Source organism: Diplodia corticola, assembly GCF_001883845.1.
Source record: "Diplodia corticola strain CBS 112549 chromosome Unknown scaffold1, whole genome shotgun sequence".
Taxonomy (NCBI): Eukaryota; Fungi; Ascomycota; class Dothideomycetes; order Botryosphaeriales; family Botryosphaeriaceae; genus Diplodia; species Diplodia corticola.
Window position 1 is genome coordinate 116,089 of NW_017971480.1, and position 20,964 is coordinate 137,052.

The following is a 20,964-nucleotide window of genomic DNA, read 5'->3' on the forward strand; positions in this document are numbered from 1 at the left end:
CGTCGCTCGCCGATGGACCGTCACCAGCCCACAGGCAAACATGTCAGAGCCGCCGCGCATAGATCCCGCCCTCGAGTTCGGCGGCCAGCAGCCTGAGCGCTCCGACCAGGACTTCAAACAACGCCTCCAGGGGCTGCAAGACTCTTTTTACGCCCACAACGCCTTCTACGCGTCCTACCCGCCGCAGGCCCAGACCGCGTCGCAGACGCCCGCCGACTCCGCCGATGCTGCTCTCCAGGCTATCGCGACCGCTGCCCAGGATCGCCGTCCCTCAACTCCAAGCTCTGCCTCTGTCGGCGCTGCCGATCCCAATTCTCAGACGTGCGTGCAGCCTTCGCTTCTCACTGCATTTCGCCAGTTTTTGCCCACTGCGCGCCAACCCACCACCCATGCCTTATTAGCGCAAGCCCGTCGTGGTGCCGCTTCTCACGTCGCGCCCAAGACAATGCCGAACCAATCTCGCTCTCTGACAGTCCTGCAGTGCCCAGACAAAGCTCGGTCCAGATGGCAAACGCCTGCGCGCGTGCGACCACTGCCGCTCACTGAAGGTATGTACATGCATAGCTAAATTCCTATTGTCGAGTCCAAGCTGACACCTCCAGGTGCGCTGTGATCCGCAAGAAGAGAATGGTGTCATTTCAGAAGCAATTCCGTGCAAGCGTTGTCTCAAGTCCAAAAAGGTTTGCGTAACAACCGCACCCACGAAAAAGCGCACCAAAAAGGCCGACACGAGAGTTGCGGAGCTTGAAAAGAAGGTGAACGAACTAACTGCTCGGCTGGGCGATAATCCCGTTGCGTCCTATAATTATGCAACCCATCCACCATTCCCTGACGGTGCTCAAGCCGTCGAGTTTGCGGACTCGACGCGACCCGAGAAGCGCCGCCGGATGAACGACCAGCATGACGCCCTTGTAAGTTCCGCCTGTCGCACGAAAAACCCCCCCAAGCCTTGTGACTCATGGCCGTACAGATGTCCAACGAAGCACGGCGAGAGATCATGTACGATGAGCACGCTGAAATTGCGGCTGCCGCCCATCAAAGGGTTGAAAATCGTCCTCCCCAGTCAGACTACTCGTACATTTCCTACGAGGTCGAGAGGTGCATCAGTCCTGATGTTGCCGAGCGTATCGTGAGCCGTTACATCAATGTCTTGATGCCGGCCTTTCCCGCTGTACTACTTCCGCAGGAAACAACGGCCCAGAATCTCCGGGATGAAAAGCCGTTGTTGTTCCTGTCAGTATCGAGCGCTGCCTCCTTCGGCTGCGATCCTCTCGTCCCAGCAGAGACACAGCGGTATCTGGCAGACCTCCTGCAAAACTGGTTTGCGGAGCTTATCTGGCGTCGACAAGACAAGTCGCTTGAAATTGTTCAAGCCCTGCTGGTGTGCGTGCTCTGGTATCGCCCTCCTGTGGTATATGAGCGCCACGCTTTCTACATGATGACCAACGCTGCCATAACTATGGCTCTTGAGCTAGGTCTTGGGAAGCGAGCCGGCAAGGCTAAAGCCAAACTCGGCCTTGGTCCCTTCCGCAGATGTCTTCCGAATGCAGGAGGAATTGATGCTAGGAGATCATTCATGGTAAGTTGTATGCCGTTGATATGACAGTGTCCAACAAGCTGACCATCACCTTTCTTCTCAAGGTTTGCTACTACTTAGGAACCAAGTGAGGCTCACATCCAACGCTCGAAACAGATTGTGTGCTAATGCCTCACAGCATTTCCATGGTACTTCGGAGACCCATGCTCCTTCGCTGGAACCAATACATGGACGAGTGCATCTCTGAGCTTGAGTCGTCATCGGACGCCGTGCCGTCTGACAAGGTACTCTGCTACCATATCAGACTAGCGGCTATTGCGGAAAATGTCGCGTCACAGTTTTCCATGGATGATCCTGTTGCCAGCGCCAATTTCTCCGAGAAGTACAATGAAATTGCGCTGAGGAACTACGATACAAAACTTGAGTTGCTTCAGCCGCAAAGACCACCGAACGCTAACCAGAGTATGTTTGGCGACTACTTTTTGCTGGCAACGAATACTGACGTGCAACCCAACAGCTGTCCTGAAGTTCTCGGAAAGTGTTGTCAGCCTCTACACCCATGAGGTTGCTATGCACCATACTCAGAATATCGACGATTCCTCGGAAGAGGGGTGTCGAAAATCGTTGGGTGCAGTGCAGACCAGCTCACTCAAAGAATGCGTAAAATCCTGTCACGGGGTTCTCGATAGCTTTCTTTCTCTTGAATTCGACGCGTTTTACGCGCTGCCGCTCATATTCTGTAAGAGTCCCCAGCTCAACGCGGTTACCAAACTGACCAAGATATCAAGCTGTACGGTGCGTGTATTCCACCGTCTGCCTCACAAAGCTTTGGGCAGATGCAACAATTCCGGGCGATCTGGGCAGCGTGATCACGCCTGACTCACTTCGCTTGGAGCACTACTTTGACAATCTCATCCGGCGCTTTCAGCATACTGAAGAGCGTGACCCGCAATCTCCACATACCAAATTCCCGCGCATTCTCTTGCGCCTTCGCGAGAAGTTCAACCGGATGAAGAATGGCGAGACATGCGTGGACGTCTTCTCGGGACAAGCCCCGGCCTCTGCCAGTGGCACTTCAGCGCCAGCTGCGACCAACTCGACAGTGAACGGTGCGCACGAACAGGCCCGTCACGCATTCCCTGCCAACGGAAACAACGTCGCCACGACACAAACTCCGCTCCATCTGCTCTCGGAAGTAGCCCAACAGGCCCAAGCGCCGCCCGCCCAGCAAGGCTATTACGATAACGGCATGGGCGGCCAGGCAATGAACAGCTACAATTGGGACATGGCCGCCTTTGGTGACTTTGATTTCTCCAGCATGGGAATGGGCGTGGATCTGGCCAGTCTTTTTGGCGGCGACGTTGGCGGCGGCGGTCACGAGCCTCAACCGGCTCCGACGCAGCAGTTTGGTCCACCACACCAAGCGGCGCCGGTATATCCCGAACCCGTGTCTTGGAACGCTTAGATATCCCCACTCTTCTTTTCATTTCTTCCCCGAGGCCACGAGAGCAATGAGTTAGGTGGAACGCCCATCGGCCTGGTAGCGGCTTTTCTCGAGCACTAGACTGTTTTCCTAGGAGACTACGTTTTTTAGTCTAATCTAATGCTTCTCGAGAGAATAGGAACATCAGCCGGTAATTTTCCAAAGCCGCACCTTGTAATGATCACCTGTGACAAAGCCCTGTCTGACTCACTCGTCTGACCGGCCGTGCGCATTTCATCATTCTATGTAAGTTGTATTAGTTATTTACCGGCTTAACAACCACACGAACGACGGCCGCAGAACCAACCACCCGTTCGTCTGTCCGTCTTTCTGGGTCTGATGAGCCTAATGATAACTGAAGCTCCCCGGCCTACGCACGCTACTCGCGCCAGCCTCGCCCTTGGCGAGCCTGCTCGCGCCCTCCGGATCGACCCTGCGCAGCGGGCGGTACACGGGATCCCACATCTGCTCCCTGATCCACTCCTCCAGATCGCCGTCGTCCTCGGGGATGTCCTCCTCCTCGTTCAGCCCCTCCTCGACGGCCTTCTTGATGACGGCCTTGGCGATGTGCACGCTGATCTCGCGCACGTCGGTGACGTCGGGCAGCAGGGCGAGGGCGCGCGGCGTGTCCTTGTTCGCGTCCTTGAGGGCGGGGGCCTGGGCGGCGAGGGCGCCGACGGCGGCGACGAGGAGGGACGGCGTCATGAGCCGGGTGCGGCTGAGGACGGCGCCGAGGCCGATGCCCGGGAAGGTGGTGGAGTTGTTGCATTCGGCTGGAGAGGGGGGGGCAACGGGTGGCGGGATGCCACCGTTGTGGTTAGTGAAAATTCGATTGTTGCAACTATCCGCTCGTTACAAGCGGGGCTGAAAGGCAGTACGAGGGGGAGGGGGAAGGGGTAGCCTGCGCGAAAGCTTACCTATCTCGTATTTCTTGCCATCGTATTCGACGGGGTCGAAGGGGCTTCCCGTGGCGATGAGGCACTTGCCCTTTGTCCACTCGAAGAGGTCAGCGGGCTTGGCCTCGTGCAGCTTGGTCGGGTTGCTGAGCGGGAAGATGATGGGCCGGTCCACGTGCTTGGCCATCTCCTCAATGGCCTCCTTGGTGAAGGCGCCCGGCTTGGTGGACGTGCCGATCAGCACGTGGGGCTTGACCTCCTTGATGACGGTCAGCAGGTCGCCGTGGTTCTTGCCCTCCCACTCGGCGTCGTCGCGAGCGTAGCCGACTTGTGCCGGGGTGAGCTCGTCCTTCTTGGACTTCAGGAGGAGTCCTGGCTTGTCGACACACCTGACCGAAGTTAATTGGACTTGTTCCCCCCAACCCCCTGAAAGGGAAAAGAAATATGGAAAACTGATTTGAGGAGCTTGCGTACCATATCTGCGCTCCTGCCTCTTCCACGGATTTCTCGGTCGATACGGCAATGGCGTCCTTGATCTGGTCTGCTATGCCGGTTCCCGCCGTACCAGCACCAAACAGGAGTACTCTCAAATCCTTGTAATCGACGTTGGCAATATGCATAGCAGACATGATGGCAGCGAGCGTAACACAGCCAGTGCCTTGGACGTCGTCATTGAAGCAAGGGATCTCCGGTGTGTACTTATCGAGGATCCGCCGGGCATTGGGTAGGCCAAAGTCCTCCTGTGTCGGATTAGGAGCAGCGAGGAAGCAGCCGAGCTGGAGAGACTTACAAAGTGGATGTAAGCTCTCGGGTACCTTTTACGGGCCGAGGTGATGAACTTGTCGACGAAGGCATCGTACTTCTCCCCGCGCGCTCTTGGCTTACGAAGGCCCAGGTAGAGGTCGTCGTTGAGCAATTCCTCATTCTGTGCACGGTGTCAGAGGCGATGCATGAAGGAGGCCAATGATACTCACGTTGGTTCCGCAGTCCAGAACCACGGGCAGAACGCGGGCAGGGTGGATGCCGGCACAAAGCGTGTAGATGACTAGCTTTGCGATGGAGATGAGGATGCCGCCCACGCCTTGATCACCGATGCCCAGGATCTGGACTCTGTTAGATGGGGGGCGAAGTTAGGTGAAGGCAAGTACCTGTTCGCCGTCGCTCACGACTATCAAGTCGATTTCGTCCGAGGGGCCGAACTGGTCCAGGTCATCAGGGATCCTGTCGGCGTCGTCGATGTTGAGGAAACAGCCTTCGGGACGGCGGAAGAGCCTTGAGTAGTTTGCAATTGCCTCGCCTTCGGTGGGGGTGTAGATGACGCTGAACATCTCTTTCAGGTGGTCTTGGATGAGCTGCAGAGGCGGTGGTGAGCACAATGGCATGGCAAAGGAGGCAGAGTGGGCACATACTCGGTAGTACAAGACCTCGTTCTGTTCCTTCATGCTCGTCATGAAGGTGTTCTTGGCCAGCGGATTGGGGCGGCTGCTGTACTGGTCATAGGCGCGTTTGACCTGGTCCTCGAGAGTCTGGACGTTCTGGGGCAGCAGGCCATGGAGCTTGAAAGCATCGCGCTCTTCCTTGGTGAAAGCAGTGCCTTTGTTGAAATAAGGCGTGTTGAGCAAGGCGGAGCCCTGAGCGAGGGAGAAAGTCAGCATGAAACACTGACGGTGCTGGATGGCGGCGACCTGCAGTCAGAGCGCTGTCCAGAGGTCCGGAAGTGGACAATGGAAGATGGCCAAACTTGGGATGCTTGGAAGCCATATTGGTGGGTGAGGTCGAGTGGAAAGAGCGGGGAGCTCGGGCACGGATGGCGAGGGTCTTGGTTCTGGCAAGCTTGGCGCGGGTGAGGGGCGAGGCGATTGAGCTTTGCATCTGAGAGAAAAGTGGGAGGCGATGTCAAGCCAGCCTGTCGGTCTGGTGTTGAGCAGGTTGTTGCTTGCTGCGCACCTGCAGCGTCGGCGGGACCCGGCCATGACGTCGTGGCCCGCTCATATCTACCTGCCTGCTTAGCGCCCACGACTCAGCAGCCGTGAGCCCGCCGCGACGCCAGACAACCTTATCAGTCAGCAGAGATGAAGCTGCGATCCGGAGCGACCCGCCAGTCCAGGCAAACAAGCTCTGCCCCGCCGTGGCCCGCAGAAAGCTTGGCGAGCAGATGCAGGGCCTGCTGAGTCACCCTTGTCAAGTCCTACGAACCGGTTGCTGCTCTCGCTGGCATCCCCACCCCACACCCTTCAGCATGTCCCGAGCCGCCTCCCCTCAGGACAATGTGCCTCGGTACACTCTCTGCCTAGTGTCGCACTCGAACAGTCCGCCGCTGCGCCCTGAGCCAGCCTTTCAATTCGACCTCCACTCGGTGCCGAACCCTCCCCGCGCAATGCGCCAGGCCATGACAGGCAAGCATCGAGATCTCCAGACAGCGCTGTTGCAAGACACGGCCTTCTGCGCCGAGCTGAACCGCGCATATGGCATCATCAAAGCCGCCATGACTGAATTCGAGCTCAGTCGAAGGCGCCCGCCTCCGCACCGCCCCACAGCTCCATCAACCACCGAGCAGGACCCGGATGTCTTGTTGGTCGGTTGCTTTTGCTCCAAGGGAAAGCATCGCAGCCCAGCATTCGTCGAGTCGCTGGTGGAAACCGAAGAATGGCCCAGTACTTGGCACGTCAAAGCCATCCACCGGGAGCTCGATGACGTGACAGACAAAGACAATCATTATGAGTAGATGACGACGATGGATGGACGCGGGAAGTATGACGCTACCTCGCCATGAGATTTCCTTTAATGCTCAAGACGGCCATCTACGACATGTTTCTCCGCTCAGCTTATGCTCTTGTGTATACTTGTCTATCGCTTCTGAGCGTGGCACAGCCATGCGATGGGACTTGCTTCCTCGTGATATTGCCGCATCCTCAAATGCCAATATCCGGTTCTACCGCGTTGCACAAGGTTGTAAAGGGTCTCCGTGTCGCAGGGTGCTGTGTACCTGTCGAGCCTTGCCTCCCAAGCTCCAAGGTGTACCCTATCCAATGAATCCAAGTCTATGACGACCCGTGTCTCGTATGGGGAGCATGGTCTGAACAACATAAAAAAGCGAGCGTCGCAGCCCCTCACCACTCAGTCCCACTATTGGCTACATACACAGCTACTTATAATGGCCAGGACACGAGGGTACGAGCATAAAGAAAAAGCAACATGTGCCAGGGACCCGAGTTGCATAGTGCTACCCGAAAGCATTTCCGTCGGTTTCCTGTCTCAACCGGCGCACATAGCTGCCGGATGTTGCGAAGAAGCCGGTCAGCACTTTGCATCTCAAGAACGCACGCCTACTGCTGAAAATGAGAGACAACCCCATTTCTTCATACGACTTCGACCATTCCACAATCTCGACTTGCTCTTCGGCAGATGGCCTGTGCGGTTCAGCCACAACTCTTCCGGCTGTTGTTGCATCCAATATTTGCCGGAACAAATAGCTCCGTATTTGAGCTCGCCTCTTTTCTTGGCCATGGAACCCATCGTCCACAGGGGTCCTGGGTAAGCTGACACTCTCCCCGCCGGCCGGTTCAAATCCTCAGGATCCTTCTCCACTAGCACTCGTCATCTTAATTGCGCCACACATATTATGGTCATGTTGGCACTGGAACGTGACTTCCTTCACGCACCTAGTCTTGTGGCAGGTCATTATGCCTCACCACTCGAAAAACTACCTGGAAGATTTTTACTTAATTGTACATACCATTCTCGTTACATGTGATAACAGTCATCATGATGCTTCGAAGCGTCATCTCCTCCACAAGGAAAATACTCTACGTGGACCATGGGGCGCCATTTCTTACCAAACTAGTGGTGGCTACTGGAATCGCTTCTGTCGCATTCCACAGATTCACGCTGGACTCGATGGATGAGAGCTGGAATGCCTGATTGTACACAGTTCTAATCTCTGCAGCCCTAACATTGCCTTTTGATATAGATCTTGGAACCCATGGGCCCGGAGGCGGGACGTTATTTGTCGAATCACATTCTTGGGGAAGCGAGCCCGCCAATATCAAGACACGCCGGCCGTGGGGGCCTGGAAAACGACAAGGATGTTCGCGCCTAATATGCCCCGCAGAAGCCCAACCCCAAGGTTCACGACAGTCTGACTCTCTTCGCTGCAGAAGAGTTGACCCCATCATGGACATGTCTCAGTCTCCTCGCCATCTTGCCTGGTTGGCACTGTCCTTCCTGTGCGGCATTCTTACACACCACAGCCTGTTCAGACGAGTTGAGCTCGACAGATACCCGTTACAGGTAGCCAGCGCGTTCGTGGCCATCTACTTTGCTCTCGTAAAGTCTCTGGGTTCCTCTCCTTATGGAGATTACAGCTACTCTGCTTCCTTTGCCGTCACTGTAACCTTCATCTCGGGACTAAGTCTCAGCACTCTCGTTCATCGCGCATTATTCCACCCTTTGAAGCGATTCCCCGGCCCCTTTGCCGCCAGACTTTCGAAGTTCTGGGCCACCATTCAAACGGCAGAGGCGCGGGGGCAGTGGTACAAGTTCAGCCGCCAGCTTCATGCAGAGTACGGAGACTACGTCAGGATTGGTACGTCCAAAACACGCTCTAAAACGCCTGATATTCCAAGTATTCACCTATTTCCAGGCCCACGAGATCTTTCCATAACGGATCCAGATGCCATAATTCCGATTCTCGGTCCATCAGCCAAGACGAGCAAAGGCCCGTTCTATGGTTCACTAGAACAGTCTGTTCATACGACGCTAGACAAGGACTTTCACCGCCAGAGACGTCGTGTATGGGACAATGGGTTCAAGGTGAGGGTTTCGCGGGGTATGGGTATATCATCATTTGCTCAGAACTGTACAGGTTGCACTCGAGGGCTTTGCACCTCGAATAGAAGCTATCACAGACGATCTCCTCTCGGTTCTAGCGCGGCACAGCCAAAGCGGTACGCCCGTGCCCTTCAATGAAATGGCCCAACGATTCAGCTTCGATGTCATGTGCGCGCTGGCTTTTGGGAAACCAGGTGGATACTTGAATGGGAAGTCTACCGTGGAGGATGAGTCCATCTTCAAGAGCATTTACGAAAGTTTGGAGATGATTGGCTTGTTCTTGCATACGCCCTGGATGATCAAGATGCTCGAGATCTTCTCCGTCCTCCCAGGACCCATGAAACGGCTGAAGGACTGGTCTTCTGCTAAGGTCCAAGTGCGGAAGCAGGTAATATCTGGCGCACACAGCAGAGTCACTTCCACTTGATCACTGACACATGGCTTCATCAGATGAAAAATCCGCAGGCGGATCTCATGGGCCATCTCATGGCTCACACTCGCAACGACGCGGCTGGCCGCACGCTGCTCGATGCAGAAGCGCGCCTCATCATCGGTGCTGGAAGGTAAATTCCCGCATCCTCCTCCACACTCCTGTTTTACACACACACACGCAAACTCCCCGCTAACCCTTCGATCCGTTCTCTTCCCCCAGCGACACCGCCGCCGGCGCCCTCGCCATCATCTTCGCCTACCTCGCCACGCACCCGGCGCACCTCTCCCGCCTGCGCGCCGAAGTCGCCCCCGCCCTCGCGCCAGGCGGCGCATACACCTGCCTGCGGCCGACGCTGCCCCTCCTCGACGCCACCATCAACGAATGCCTCCGGCTGCACCCGCCCGTGCTGTGGGCGTCGTCGCGCGTCACAGGGCCCTCGGGCCTGCACATTCCCAAAACGACCGAAACCGAACAACTACTACAGTCGCCTGCAGGTACCAGCCTCGCGACGGAGACGAAGACGACGACGACGACGACGACCACATACATCCCTCCCAACACCATCGTCTCCATCCCCCCCTGCGGCATCACGCGCGACCCGCGCAACTTCGTCGACCCGGACGCGTTCCGGCCCGAGCGGTGGACGGAGCAGCAGTCACACCTCATCCGGCGCCGCGAGGCCTTCATCCCCTTCCTCATCGGCCCGTACCAGTGTCCGGGGAAGGGGCTGGCGATGATGGAGCTGCGCAGCGCGGTGGCGCGGACGGTGGCGAGGTTCGACGTCGTGTGGATGGATGGGGAGGGGAGGAGTCTGGCGGGCTGGTTGGATGAGATCAAGGATCATTTTACCATGGGGGTGCCGAGGCTGAGGTTGGGGTTCAAGGAGTTGGGGTCTGGGTTGGAGAAGGAGGGGTGAAGGGGAGAGAGAGTGAGGGTTGGAGGTGGGTGATGGCTGGGGGGCTTTGTTGTTTCGTCTTCACTGCCCTCTTGTCCACTTCCTTTTTTTTTCCCTCTCTTTTCTATGCGAAGGGCTGTGTGGGATTGGTGGGGAGGGAAATGGTATTGCTTGGGTACACATCGTCGAGACTTGTTCAACCGCTGTCTACTATGCATTACTTTATGACAAGTGAGGTTCCATGTCGTAGTGACACTTACTAAGGCGGCAATACGGATGCTCTGTCAAGCGAAGCCATGGCCATCTTGTGGAAATGGTCAAAGCAATTGAGCAGATACCTCTTTGGGAATGAGGGCACTCCGTTTGAATGAAGATCGGAACCCTGCCCGTGTTTCGACTTTGGCCTTACAGGGGTCACTGCCCTTGTGCTGTGTCTGCTCAGGCGATAGGGCCTCGCACGGCCGTTTCACTCCCCTAGGGCTGTCCCCAGAGCAACAGCGCAGCGTTGACGTCAAGGGCTCAACCGACTCGGTGGCTTCCGTGAACGGGAAGGATGCAGTTGGGAACCCGTAAACACTAGGGCCCTCATCATCAGTATCAGCATGATGATGGCTTGCTCCTCCGCCATTTGAGTTGACGCCGGAAAACGGCGCGCTGAACAGCTGCATCAGCAGCTACTTTCCTTGTGAGGCTGTTCCCACACCCATCTCTAGGTTATCGGCGATTCCGGAGCCACACCCAAACCGTTGACTTGTTCATACCTACCACACGCAACACCCCCCCACCCAACCCCCTCCCCCTGGTTAACGCCATGCCAACCGCGGCACGGCGTGCCCCACCCTCCGCTACGGCCCCAAGGATCAGTAAACGGCTCACTATGCCAAACGCGGTCAAGAGCCGATCGGCGGGGAATCCCATCGAGAAACGGAAGGGGCTCCTGGTAGTGTTGGCGACGGCTGACAGGCGGGAAGTGTGGGGAACTAGGCAAGATGCGTAGGTACTGTGTATTGGGATGACCCCGGGTGTTAGTCGTTCTCGCTGTTCTTTTCCTCTTGTCGGAAGGGTGCGTCAAAGGGTGGTCCCGTTCTGGGAAGGCGTAGGGTTTTTGGCTCAGGGTTTGCCCTTGAAACGCTGCCATTTTACGGGAAGGGGGGGTCGGAAGGTTGATCAAAGTGCGGTCCGTCGCGCAGGGTATGGGCAGCTGGACAGTGGTCTTTGCGAAGTGATTGGTGCAGAGATCCCTAGCGGCAGGTAGCGAGCTGTGAAGCCCGGAGTGTGTCTCGACGATACCATAGGAGCATTCTGGATATGCTTATAATTAAGGCAGAAGAGATTTTGGGATGGAGGTTGCCGGCATCCGTGGTGTTCCTGGGAGAGATGAGAGACGGCTTGGAGAGCTTGGCCCCCATTGTGCAACCGCACAACCGTCTTCACAGCGCTCAAACCGCGACAATCGAGGACCAACACAACAGCGATGGCGGCGTCACTCACCGCCGGAAGGAGACAATGTAGGCCCTCTGCCCTCACAAGCCCTCCTTCTCGCAACTAAACCCAAAGCAAGCAGGCGCATGGGGCGAGCGAGACCAAGGTCAAACGTCTGAAAGCTCCATTATCCCAATTGAGAAATGCGGCGCGAGGCCATGAAGAGAGCAGCAAGCCAGCAGCAAGCCAGTGCGTGTACGACGGAGCCGCTGGTGGGGCCCCGTGACTGCGGCCGCAGATGGGCCGCAGCTTGCTTGCTTGCTGGCTGCCCGTCGTGCCCGTCTTGCATCATGCGCAAAACGGAACGCATGCCGCGCGTTGCTTGCTCTTGGCCGAGCTCTTGTATGGAGTGTAGTCATGGCGGTGCCTGCCATGGATTGCTCTGGGCCACACGTGGCGCAGACAGCAACAGACGGCAGCGCAAGAGCTCTGCTGACATCAGTACACAGCCCTGGCGAGGGCGGGAGCGCTGGCGAGAGATCACGCGGGGAGGCAGAGCGGGCTGCGGGCTGATTTGCGCGGGCCTCCGTCTCGTCCATGGCCAAGTCTGACATGCGTGGGGGGGTAGGACTTGGGCGAGGGACGGACGGAGCTCGCGAGTCTGATGGCAGCCATGGCGGCAACGACTTCTGGCTGCTTAGGGCTCGGGGCGAATCCTTTGACACGGCCATTGCCCACAAGCAGCCAAACCCACACGCAAAGCTCCCGCACCCGACCGTTCACCGCCAGCAAACACCCGTGTCACGGCCGCTCAAGCCACACCGCGTTGGAGCGTCAGTAGTCAGCCCTCGCCCGCCGTCCGCGCCACCCGCGCCAACCCAGCCGATCGGCCCTTGTCAGCCCCACGTCGCTCGCGCCGCCCGCGCGAGTCGCTCTGCAACCCACCATTTCCTCGATCCGGTAAACGCCCAACGGCGCCCTGCATCATCGAAGGCTACCCCCCGACATACATGAACTTTCTCCATCCTCCCTCCAAACCACCCCCATCCGCGAAAGCTTGCTGGGATCAAGATCATGGCGACAGCGCAGCCACGAGCATCCGGTCACACCACGTCGGCCCGCCGCCTCGTTACCAAACGCCCGTTGACGAAACCCGGCGGCAAGGGCGGCGCGACGTCATCGTATGGCGGCAGTGGCAGCGTTGATGAGAAGCCCTCGGAAGCACGCGGCTCCCTCATGCTCGTGGCCCCGCCTCTGCCACCGTCCAAGAAGACGGCAGCAGCGGCAGCGGCTACTAAGAAAAGAAGCAGTAAGTATGATCGCCCGTCTCCCTTTCATCTCCCGGTGTCCATGGTGTTTCATCAGATACCGGAAACGGGAAAAAGAAACCTGTGAACGGGCCTTTGAGTGACTGTTACACCCCTGTCAAAGAATCCGCGGCGGGTCAACAACACCGTGTCGACTCCTCGGTTGTGAGGCAGTTCAACTCGCGCCAGGAGCCCTCGCCGTTCCTCGACTCCGTGTACATGGAGCGGAGGGCGAAGGCGTTAAGCGCCATGCGCCAGCGTAGCTCGGCGTAGGTCTGTGATGGATGATAGCATTGTCGGTGGTTGAAGTCGGTAGCCGGACATCACCACTGTAATTTCCAATACTACTTCTACGTCCGGACAAGTGCTCCCAATACACACATGGAAGAGGGCAGGGCATTTGGGATAAACCAAGGGCGGGAAGCCCTGGGTAATTGAATCCAATATCTGTACGCGTTTTGTCCGCATTCAAGACTCGCATTTCCGTTCAGACACTATATTGCACTACCTACGCAAGTAGGATGTATCATCGCCATGAGCTGGATGTGAGGAGGCACAGTTATTTTTGCAACCCGCTGTGCGGGAAACTTTCCTATCATTATACTACAAGACCCACCAGGCGGAGAACCGGCCCTTTTGTGCTGCATTGTCCCCAAAGTACAACAGATTTTGTGTGCTGGTGAAAGAGGAAACTAGAAACGACTGCCATCCTCCCATCAATCGGGCCAAAGTTAGTTATTCCCCATGTCAAACAAAACGCCATAGACGCATGAACGCGTAACCCGCAAGCATCATCCACCACCATCCTGCAAGGCTAAGAGTCTTCTCATCTTACATCATTCGCACCGAACCACCACCACCACGCTCAAGGATCAGCGAGTGTATTACTCAAATTCGTTCTCCCGATCGACCCAGATGTCCTCCAGCTCCGCGAAGCTCATAAAGTGCAGCGGCCGGTGAATGTCGTCGTAGAAGGCCTTGGGCGTGTCCAGCTTGACGTCGAACGGCTTCTTCTCGACCGTGCCGAAGCCGCTGCCCATGAAGCTGTAGTTCCATACGCCTGTCTCGGGCACCAGGAAGTAGCCCCTGATCTTGTCCGACAGCAGCAGCTGGCATTTCTCGCCCATGCTGGTCGAGAAGCCCGCCGGCTGGTCGCTCTGCGTGTCCTTGTTCTCGGCGCCCCACTTGTAGCCGTTGGGCGTGAGCGCCCACGCTGCGAGCGAGACGGAGCCCGGCGTGAACGACACCGTCATCGTCACCGTCTTCTTGTCCCATGACGAATGCGCGTTCATCAACCGCGCGTGCTGCGTCACGTCCATCGGGCTCATGTACGGCAGCTCGTTGCCCGAAACCGTGTGGATGACGCCCAGCGGCTCCATGTTGTTGAGGTACTCGTGCTGCGGCAGCTGGTGCGGCAGCTGCACATCGCGCGTGTTGCCCACCTGCGGGATCATGACGATCGTCTTGACCTCCTTCACGTGCTCGTTGTCTGGCGGCGAATTGCCGTAAAGATAGCCGGCAACCTGCACCCGCAGATCCGCGATGGTGATGAAACGCTTCAGCACATTCTTGGGCATGATGTAAGTGTAGTGGTCATCTTCCCGGATGTCGTCGGAGCTGATGTAGATGTTGTTCGATCTCGTCCGCAGGTTGCTGGTCGCAATGGCTCGAGTACGCCACTCGGTCTTGGAGGCAAAAGTAGCCTGCTCATACTGAGAGGTCGTCGTGACAACAATGTCTTCACCGTGCACGTTCTGAGTCTTCGTCGTGACGGCGGTGAGTTGCTGCTGCTCTTGTTGCGCCTTCTCAATCTCGGCGGCTTGCTGACGCTGCAGAGATGGCGCACTGATCTCCATACCCAAGATGATATCACGAACTTCGCTGCTTGTCAAACTGGACGTGTTGACGTTGTTTTTCTTGCCATAGTCGTTCAAGATCAGATCGCGAAGCGACACTTCCACCTTGATCCAGTCCTCGTCAGACAGCGTGGGCCAGATGTGGTGCTCCTGGGTAATGACCGTCTTATCGGGACGGAGGATGAGCTTGGTCTTGTCTTGATTGACGTGCAGCGCACGCAAAATCAGGATCAGACGCGAGAAAGCCGTGTAGGATGAGATGGTCTTCAGCCACTCGTCGTACAAGTTGAAAAGGACCATCTGCGGCTCCGTCGCCCTAAGGATCATGTCACCAAGCTTCTCAACCTTCATAGCGGCCTGGAAAGGAAGCTGCAGTTCCGAAGCGCGAATGGAGATGTTAGGGAAGTCGAGCAAGTGAACCTCGAGGGGATCGAGAAGACCCTTACGGGTGACGATCAACTGCTTGGGCTGCTCCTCTACGGGCAGCGAACGGATCAAAGCAGCAACTTCTTCTGCCGTCTTCCACTTGGCCAACTGTCCGAGACGCTTTTGGCCGGCCCAGACACTGGTGTGGATAATCTTCAAGAATAGCTGACCAGTGCGAGGGTTGAAAATGAAGATAGCGCCGTTGATTGGCTTGGTCGTCAAGTTGCCTTCGAACGTCTTGTGAATGGTGACACGGTAGACGTTCGTATCGTCGATGAAGAGCTGCACCTGGTTGCTGAAAAGCTCCGAGTAATTCTGAGAGTTGAGGAACTCCTGGTTGCTCTCAGAAGCATACAGCTGCAGACCCTTGCGGATACGCTCGCGCAAAACGTACAGAGCAGGGTTGGCCTTCATGATCTTTGCCATGGCCTGCTGAACGAGCTGCTTAAGACCAGGGAAGTACTGTCCATATGCAGAGTAGAGGTTGTAAGCCAGATCGATACCGATCATGAGACCAGTAGCCGACGGGTAGATGGACATGCTGTCGGTCGTGTAGTCGAGGTACTTGGCACGCACGTAACGCTCAATGTCGTGCGAGTCGTAATCACCGTAACGCAGCTGCACATCGACCCAGAACTTGTTTGTCGTCGTGGCGGTCATTGTGTCCTTGGTATCGTAAAGGAGTGATGGAGGCGAGACACTCCACTTGTGACTGGCGAACAGAAGGATATCGGCACAAGAACTGTTCATCTTGTACGACTTTCTAGGGTGAATAGTCTCCTTCTGCACTGTCTCGATGCCAAGTGCCTCGAGCTCCTGGTCAAAGACCTGACACAAGTCCATCACAACAGACTCGTGGATCTTCTGCCACAAATGGGCACGGAAGATCTGAATGAGGGAGATCTTCAGCGTTGGAATCTTGCCGTGCAGGAAAATGCCCGTCAAGTCGAGTTGGACCTGGAAACCGACGTATACGTTGGCACGGTTGATGGTAGGCGACCACCAAAGCGTGAAACGACGATTGGGAATTTGATTCAGACCGGAACGTTGAGCGTTGGTAAGCTTCTTGAACTTCATGGACTCTGTAAAAATCCGTTAGTAATCTGTAAAGATGCGAGTACGAGAAAAAGTAATGGAAAGGATCCAACAAACCTTCAAAACCGCTAGCGCGTTCCCAGAACAGACCCTCCCAAGAGGGAAAAGCTGTTGCCTTGAACAAGGTGTGTTCCAGAATGGTTTCGACACCACCAAGGGCCTGGATGACATCTGTACGGTAAGCATTGAGGTTCCACAGTTTGCCATCGTGGCGCTGGCTCGTCCACCAGAATGGGTTGCTCTTCATGTGCTGGTAGATCTTGAACTCGGTACGAGAGCGGAATCCCTTGTCGAAGCTAAGGGTGCTACGGTCCTTCTGGAACAGAGTGTTGATACGAGGCAGACCGCGGTCCCAGCTGTCCTCGAGATCCTCAAGCGTTAGACGGCGGTTCTGTTGGTTGGCTTCCATACGCTTCTGCGAATACTCCGTCCACACACGCTGAGAATCAATGAACTCGGCCTCCCACGGGATTATGTAGCGGAAGATGTTCGGGATCAGGGTCTCCTCATCGTGAGACATACCAGCGCGGTAGTGAGTGACGCCGGTATCGGTCTGCTTGGACCAGCGCTTGTCACTGGCGGGAATGAGGATGTGGGATCCAGAAATCATACCAAGGCCACCCAATTCCTTTGGCGTGTAAAACACGGCCGGCGGGAAACGCGAAGGCATCTTGGAGTTGAGACCGATCTTAACACGGGTCTGGATCTTGGTCTCGCACTTCACAATCGTGTCCAGCAAGTTGACAGTCGACGCAGCAGCTTCACGGTAATAAGTGAAGAGGGCAATCAGAGCCGTGTTCCACTTGTTCGCGATCTTCGTGAAGGTTGTCGAACCAGAAGACATCAAAATCTGTCTGATCCGGTTGTTGAACTTCTGAATGTCTTCCTCAGTCACCTGCAAAAACGCATGGGCCGTTCTCTCCTTGGTAGTGTTGTCAACCAGTGACCAGACACTGTCCTTGACAGGGAACTCGTCGCTCTGGTTGCGAATCTTTGGCAGGATGCGGACCTCAAAACCACACATAGAGAAAAGGAGGTTAGGGTTGTCCCTGCTGTAGACACTCGCAAACGTGTCATCCCAATCGATGGTCGTCACAGAACGAGGAAGACGGTTCTTGAGGTCCCAGAACACGGCGCGACCTAGGTTGACGTCGTGACGCATAAGACGCATACGAGAGTCTCGAGGCCAACACTTCTTGTTCTTGTAGCCGATGACGTTTTCGAAGTTGGGATCCGGCTGCTCCGTAAGGAAGCGCTGAATCAGATCACGCGACTCATCAGCATCGAACCTGAAGAACACCCAAATCTTGTCGATGTAGCGGGTGTACAGCCTGATGGGATGCTTGCTCTCGGTGGCCCTGTCTCGGAATTGCAGGAAGTCGTTGGGAGCGCCAGGAGGACCAGCAAGCTCGCTCGCTCTCTGCAGACCGAGCAGTAGCAGATCGAGCATGAGACCGTAGTACTGGAAAACGAAGGCCGAGAATTGGAGACCGCGAATCATGCCGTAACTGTTGGTATGGTTCATGTCCTTGTAGTTCAGCTGGACGTTGTTCTTGGATGTGATGTAATCCGCCAAGTTGTGGTCCATGATGAGACGGAGGAGGCGATTGAGTAGGGTAAGGTCGATCTTCTCGTAGACCTTGGACAGTTTGGTCTCAATCATGACGTTGCACTCGCCCTCCTGGTACTCCCAGACCTTGTCAAGGTTGTTGATTCCTTGAGCCCACTTGTATACCAACAGCGGAGGGACTTCCGAGTCAGAGGGTTTGATCCACGATGGGAACAGGTGGCGCTGATCGGCCTGGTACCAGAGGTACTGGTCAAGGTAGGCATCCGTGATCTTCTCGATGGGTTCGATGTCATAGACCGGATTGATGTCGCTGTAGTTATCATTCATGTCAATACCGACCTCCTTGAAGGCACGCTGGGTCAACAAGAAACGCTTGATTCGTGCCAGCGTGGTACCAGGAGAATCGTAAGCCTGCTCAATGAGCGCCAGCTCTTCTCTCTGGCTCTGGTTCAGACGGCCCTTGACGGAGTATGCCTCACGCAGACGTTCGAGCGCCAGAATAAGGATCTTCGTGTCATGTTTGTAGGACACACTCGGGAACGGGATGGGCTGGAACTTCCTTGACTCGAGCCAGTGGACCATGGTCGTGTAGATGGCAACAGCCTCCTCTGAAGAAACGTAAGGACCGTCTTTCATGTAGTTGTGCTGTCTTTCCTGCTCCGCCTTAAGCCATAGGCGAGTGAGGCGGCCCAAGTTCTTCTTTGCGACGGTCTTGTCTACCGTGGCGCCTCTCCGAATTCTCTCACGGTTGTAATGGGCCACTGAAACCCACCAGTCTGCCTTACTCTTGACATAACGCAGAATGATATTCTCGATAGGAGCAGGAAGACCGGGCACCTTCCAGGGGATGTTACTCTTCCAGCATCTCCAGGCTTCAGACAAGTGTTGCAAAACGGTGTTAACCTTGTTCTGCTTGATGCCCTCGGGCATCATGTCCATGAGGTCGGCCATGACGGAGGCGCGCAGCTCCAAATCGAAATGAGATTCCACGCGCTGCTTTGTGACGGTCTTTGCAACACCTTTGCTGTGGCGACCTTCGAATTGGCGAGACAGCAAGTTGCCAAGCCAGCGCTCGAGAAGAGGGATGATACCTCTCATGAAGAAGAGCCAGACGCGCCACGCAGGAGCCCAGAAACCACAACCAGGACCTTTGCCAACGGGTCCAGAGTTGAACCTGTAGTAGATCAAGTGCTTGAGATCCTTGCAGGTACGAATCTGATGCATGAGCTTGTACTTGTACCTGTACATACCAGTCAATTGGCCGACGTGGTTGAACGCGTACAGAATACCATCCGCCAGCTGGAAAGCGTCGATGTTGCCGAGACGGTATTGTACCTGGGCATCGACGATGAGTTTGGTCAAGCGGAGAATTTCACGCATCAGGTGGAACGCGTTTCCGAATCGAGACTTCTTGCGCTCCTTGGTCGTCAGGGTTTTGATAGGCTTAAGGTTGAAGTTGTAGTCGAGGTGGAGGTAAGTAAGGTTCTTGCGATGAATGAGAAGGTTGAGCATGTTGAAACCCTGCCTGCAGACCTGAAGACCCGCTTCGACCCAATCGATGGTGGTCTGCTGGAAGAACTTGGTCGTTTTTAGCGACTTCATGAGATTCTGGCTGTTCAAGGCCTTCGGTGGCTTCTTGTGAAGCTCGTTCAGGACGTAAGTCTTGAGAAGCTTCTGATAGGAAACCCGGACCTTGACCGGCTGTCCCTGTGGGACATGCTCAAGATACCATTGCTTCACCAAAGGCACATCTTGGGCGCGAACCATACGTCCAGACCGGCGGTCGAAAGGGAAAGGCGCCCACCACAGGGCAATCGCAGATGCGGTGTCTTCTGTGTACAGTTCCTGCTCGCCCAAAAATGGCTCGACTTCGGCAGGCAGCTCAAAATCGTCTTCACCGTCCTCTCCAAAGATCTCATCCTCATGCGGGATATCGATGTTCTTGGGTGCGACGGCGCGGGAGGAAATGGGGTTAATTACAGGATCAAAGTAGAAGGCGGGTAGACTGGGATCTTCGGCGCGGACGTACACAGCCTGAGGGTAGGAATACCAAGAAACTTTCACGCTTCTTGGCAGAGAGTTATAAAGGAAAGGGAAGGCAACACGGTATTCGGTGCGGATTGGCGCGCGGAAAATGATACGATCAATGGCGTTGAACTCTCCAAAGTCCTCGTCGTTGGGATCGATATCCTTGTAGAGCGGCTCGAACCTAGGACCACCGGGAATTGCCACGTTCAAGGCCTTGGCGGTCAGGAAACTGTTCTGGTCGAAAAGGTAGAAGTAGTTCTTGTCCACCACATCGCTCAGTAGCTGATGACTGAGACGATAGAGAGTGGCCATCTGAGGAAGACTTAAGTTCCAAGTCTTGTAGCTCGGTCCGTTCACATGCGGGGTATCCAAGAGTGGCCTGTGATCGTAAAACCATTCATAGACGGCACCATCCTCATTCTCGTCGAGCTCCATCTGGATGGGCTCCAACGGTTCAACATCCTCGATGTTCTCGGACCACGAAAGCGGCGGCTCCTCATCATCGAAAGGCGGAAACCTCATTCTCTTGAAATGTCTTCGATCGCTCTTCTCTCGGCGCATGCACACCCACATTGTTGCCCACTGGGCATGGAACACTGGCTCGATGACACGCGGAATCTCGTTGACCAGAGTGAGGCAGCCGTTCACGTGGTAGAGCACTTTCACCTCGCGTGTGCTTTCCCACGGCATGGGCATGTTTTCCAGTAGCTTCAGCACGGCGTGCGGCATGAACTTGAGCGCACCCAGGTAACTCCGCTTGTCGCTGCTGAACTTCTTTTGCGAGACATCACCAATGTCCTTGACGATCTTCCGCAAGTGCTCCGGCGGCATATCTGCCTTTGTCGTTTCCACGAAGCCGGCCTTCCGCTTCTCTCCAAATCTTAGCCTCTGCATCCGGAGCCATTCCTTCTTCTTCTGTGCGAACTTTGCTACTTGCGGGTCGGCAGGTGGGCGATAACCTGGGGGTGGTGGCGCAGACATGCCGGGTGGGGCGCCAGGCGGAGGAGGGGCTGACCAGCCCGGCGGGGGTGGAGGAGGAAGCGACATAGCGACGGTGGAGTTCAATGCGCGCAGTGGTGCGCTGGATGGATCAAAGGTGGGTTTGCGGAGCTCGACGGCGGGTGTGGAGGTGCGTGGTAGGCAACCCAAGCTCGGTCGCCCGAGGCGGTTGTCGACGCCACAGACG

The 20,964-nt window shown here is 56.0% G+C and overlaps 6 protein-coding genes across 6 annotated transcripts; 4 read left to right on the forward strand and 2 right to left on the reverse strand.

Moving 5' to 3' along the window:
• Positions 1–40: 40 nt before the first annotated feature.
• Positions 41–3,002, forward strand: BKCO1_100037 (c6 transcription factor; the record flags this gene model as incomplete). Its single annotated transcript, XM_020269759.1, has 8 exons — positions 41–321; positions 482–548; positions 603–911; positions 971–1,579; positions 1,642–1,664; positions 1,716–1,999; positions 2,055–2,276; positions 2,326–3,002. 8 exons carry the CDS (start codon positions 41–43, stop codon positions 3,000–3,002), a joined length of 2,472 nt encoding a protein of 823 aa, XP_020135321.1.
• Positions 3,003–3,365: 363 nt separating this feature from the next.
• On the reverse strand, positions 3,366–5,571 carry BKCO1_100038 (malate dehydrogenase; the record flags this gene model as incomplete). The annotated part of the gene is made up of 7 exons (XM_020269770.1): positions 3,366–3,793; positions 3,938–4,305; positions 4,391–4,656; positions 4,707–4,841; positions 4,891–5,019; positions 5,065–5,268; positions 5,326–5,571. The coding sequence occupies 7 exons, from the start codon at positions 5,569–5,571 to the stop codon at positions 3,366–3,368; spliced, it is 1,776 nt and encodes a 591-aa protein (XP_020135173.1).
• A 584-nt stretch (positions 5,572–6,155) lies between these two features.
• BKCO1_100039 (glmz-inactivating ntpase) lies at positions 6,156–6,641 on the forward strand (the record flags this gene model as incomplete). Its single annotated transcript, XM_020269781.1, has 1 exon — positions 6,156–6,641. The coding sequence occupies one exon, from the start codon at positions 6,156–6,158 to the stop codon at positions 6,639–6,641; it is 486 nt and encodes a 161-aa protein (XP_020135174.1).
• A 1,448-nt stretch (positions 6,642–8,089) lies between these two features.
• Positions 8,090–10,095, forward strand: BKCO1_100040 (cytochrome p450; the record flags this gene model as incomplete). Its single annotated transcript, XM_020269793.1, has 5 exons — positions 8,090–8,501; positions 8,559–8,728; positions 8,781–9,134; positions 9,197–9,309; positions 9,399–10,095. The coding sequence occupies 5 exons, from the start codon at positions 8,090–8,092 to the stop codon at positions 10,093–10,095; spliced, it is 1,746 nt and encodes a 581-aa protein (XP_020135656.1).
• Positions 10,096–12,570: 2,475 nt separating this feature from the next.
• Positions 12,571–13,076, forward strand: BKCO1_100041 (uncharacterized protein; the record flags this gene model as incomplete). The annotated part of the gene is made up of 2 exons (XM_020269804.1): positions 12,571–12,805; positions 12,862–13,076. The coding sequence occupies 2 exons, from the start codon at positions 12,571–12,573 to the stop codon at positions 13,074–13,076; spliced, it is 450 nt and encodes a 149-aa protein (XP_020135655.1).
• Positions 13,077–13,687: 611 nt separating this feature from the next.
• BKCO1_100042 (pre-mrna-processing-splicing factor 8) lies at positions 13,688–20,825 on the reverse strand (the record flags this gene model as incomplete). The annotated part of the gene is made up of 2 exons (XM_020269815.1): positions 13,688–16,167; positions 16,238–20,825. 2 exons carry the CDS (start codon positions 20,823–20,825, stop codon positions 13,688–13,690), a joined length of 7,068 nt encoding a protein of 2,355 aa, XP_020135592.1.
• Positions 20,826–20,964: the final 139 nt, after the last annotated feature.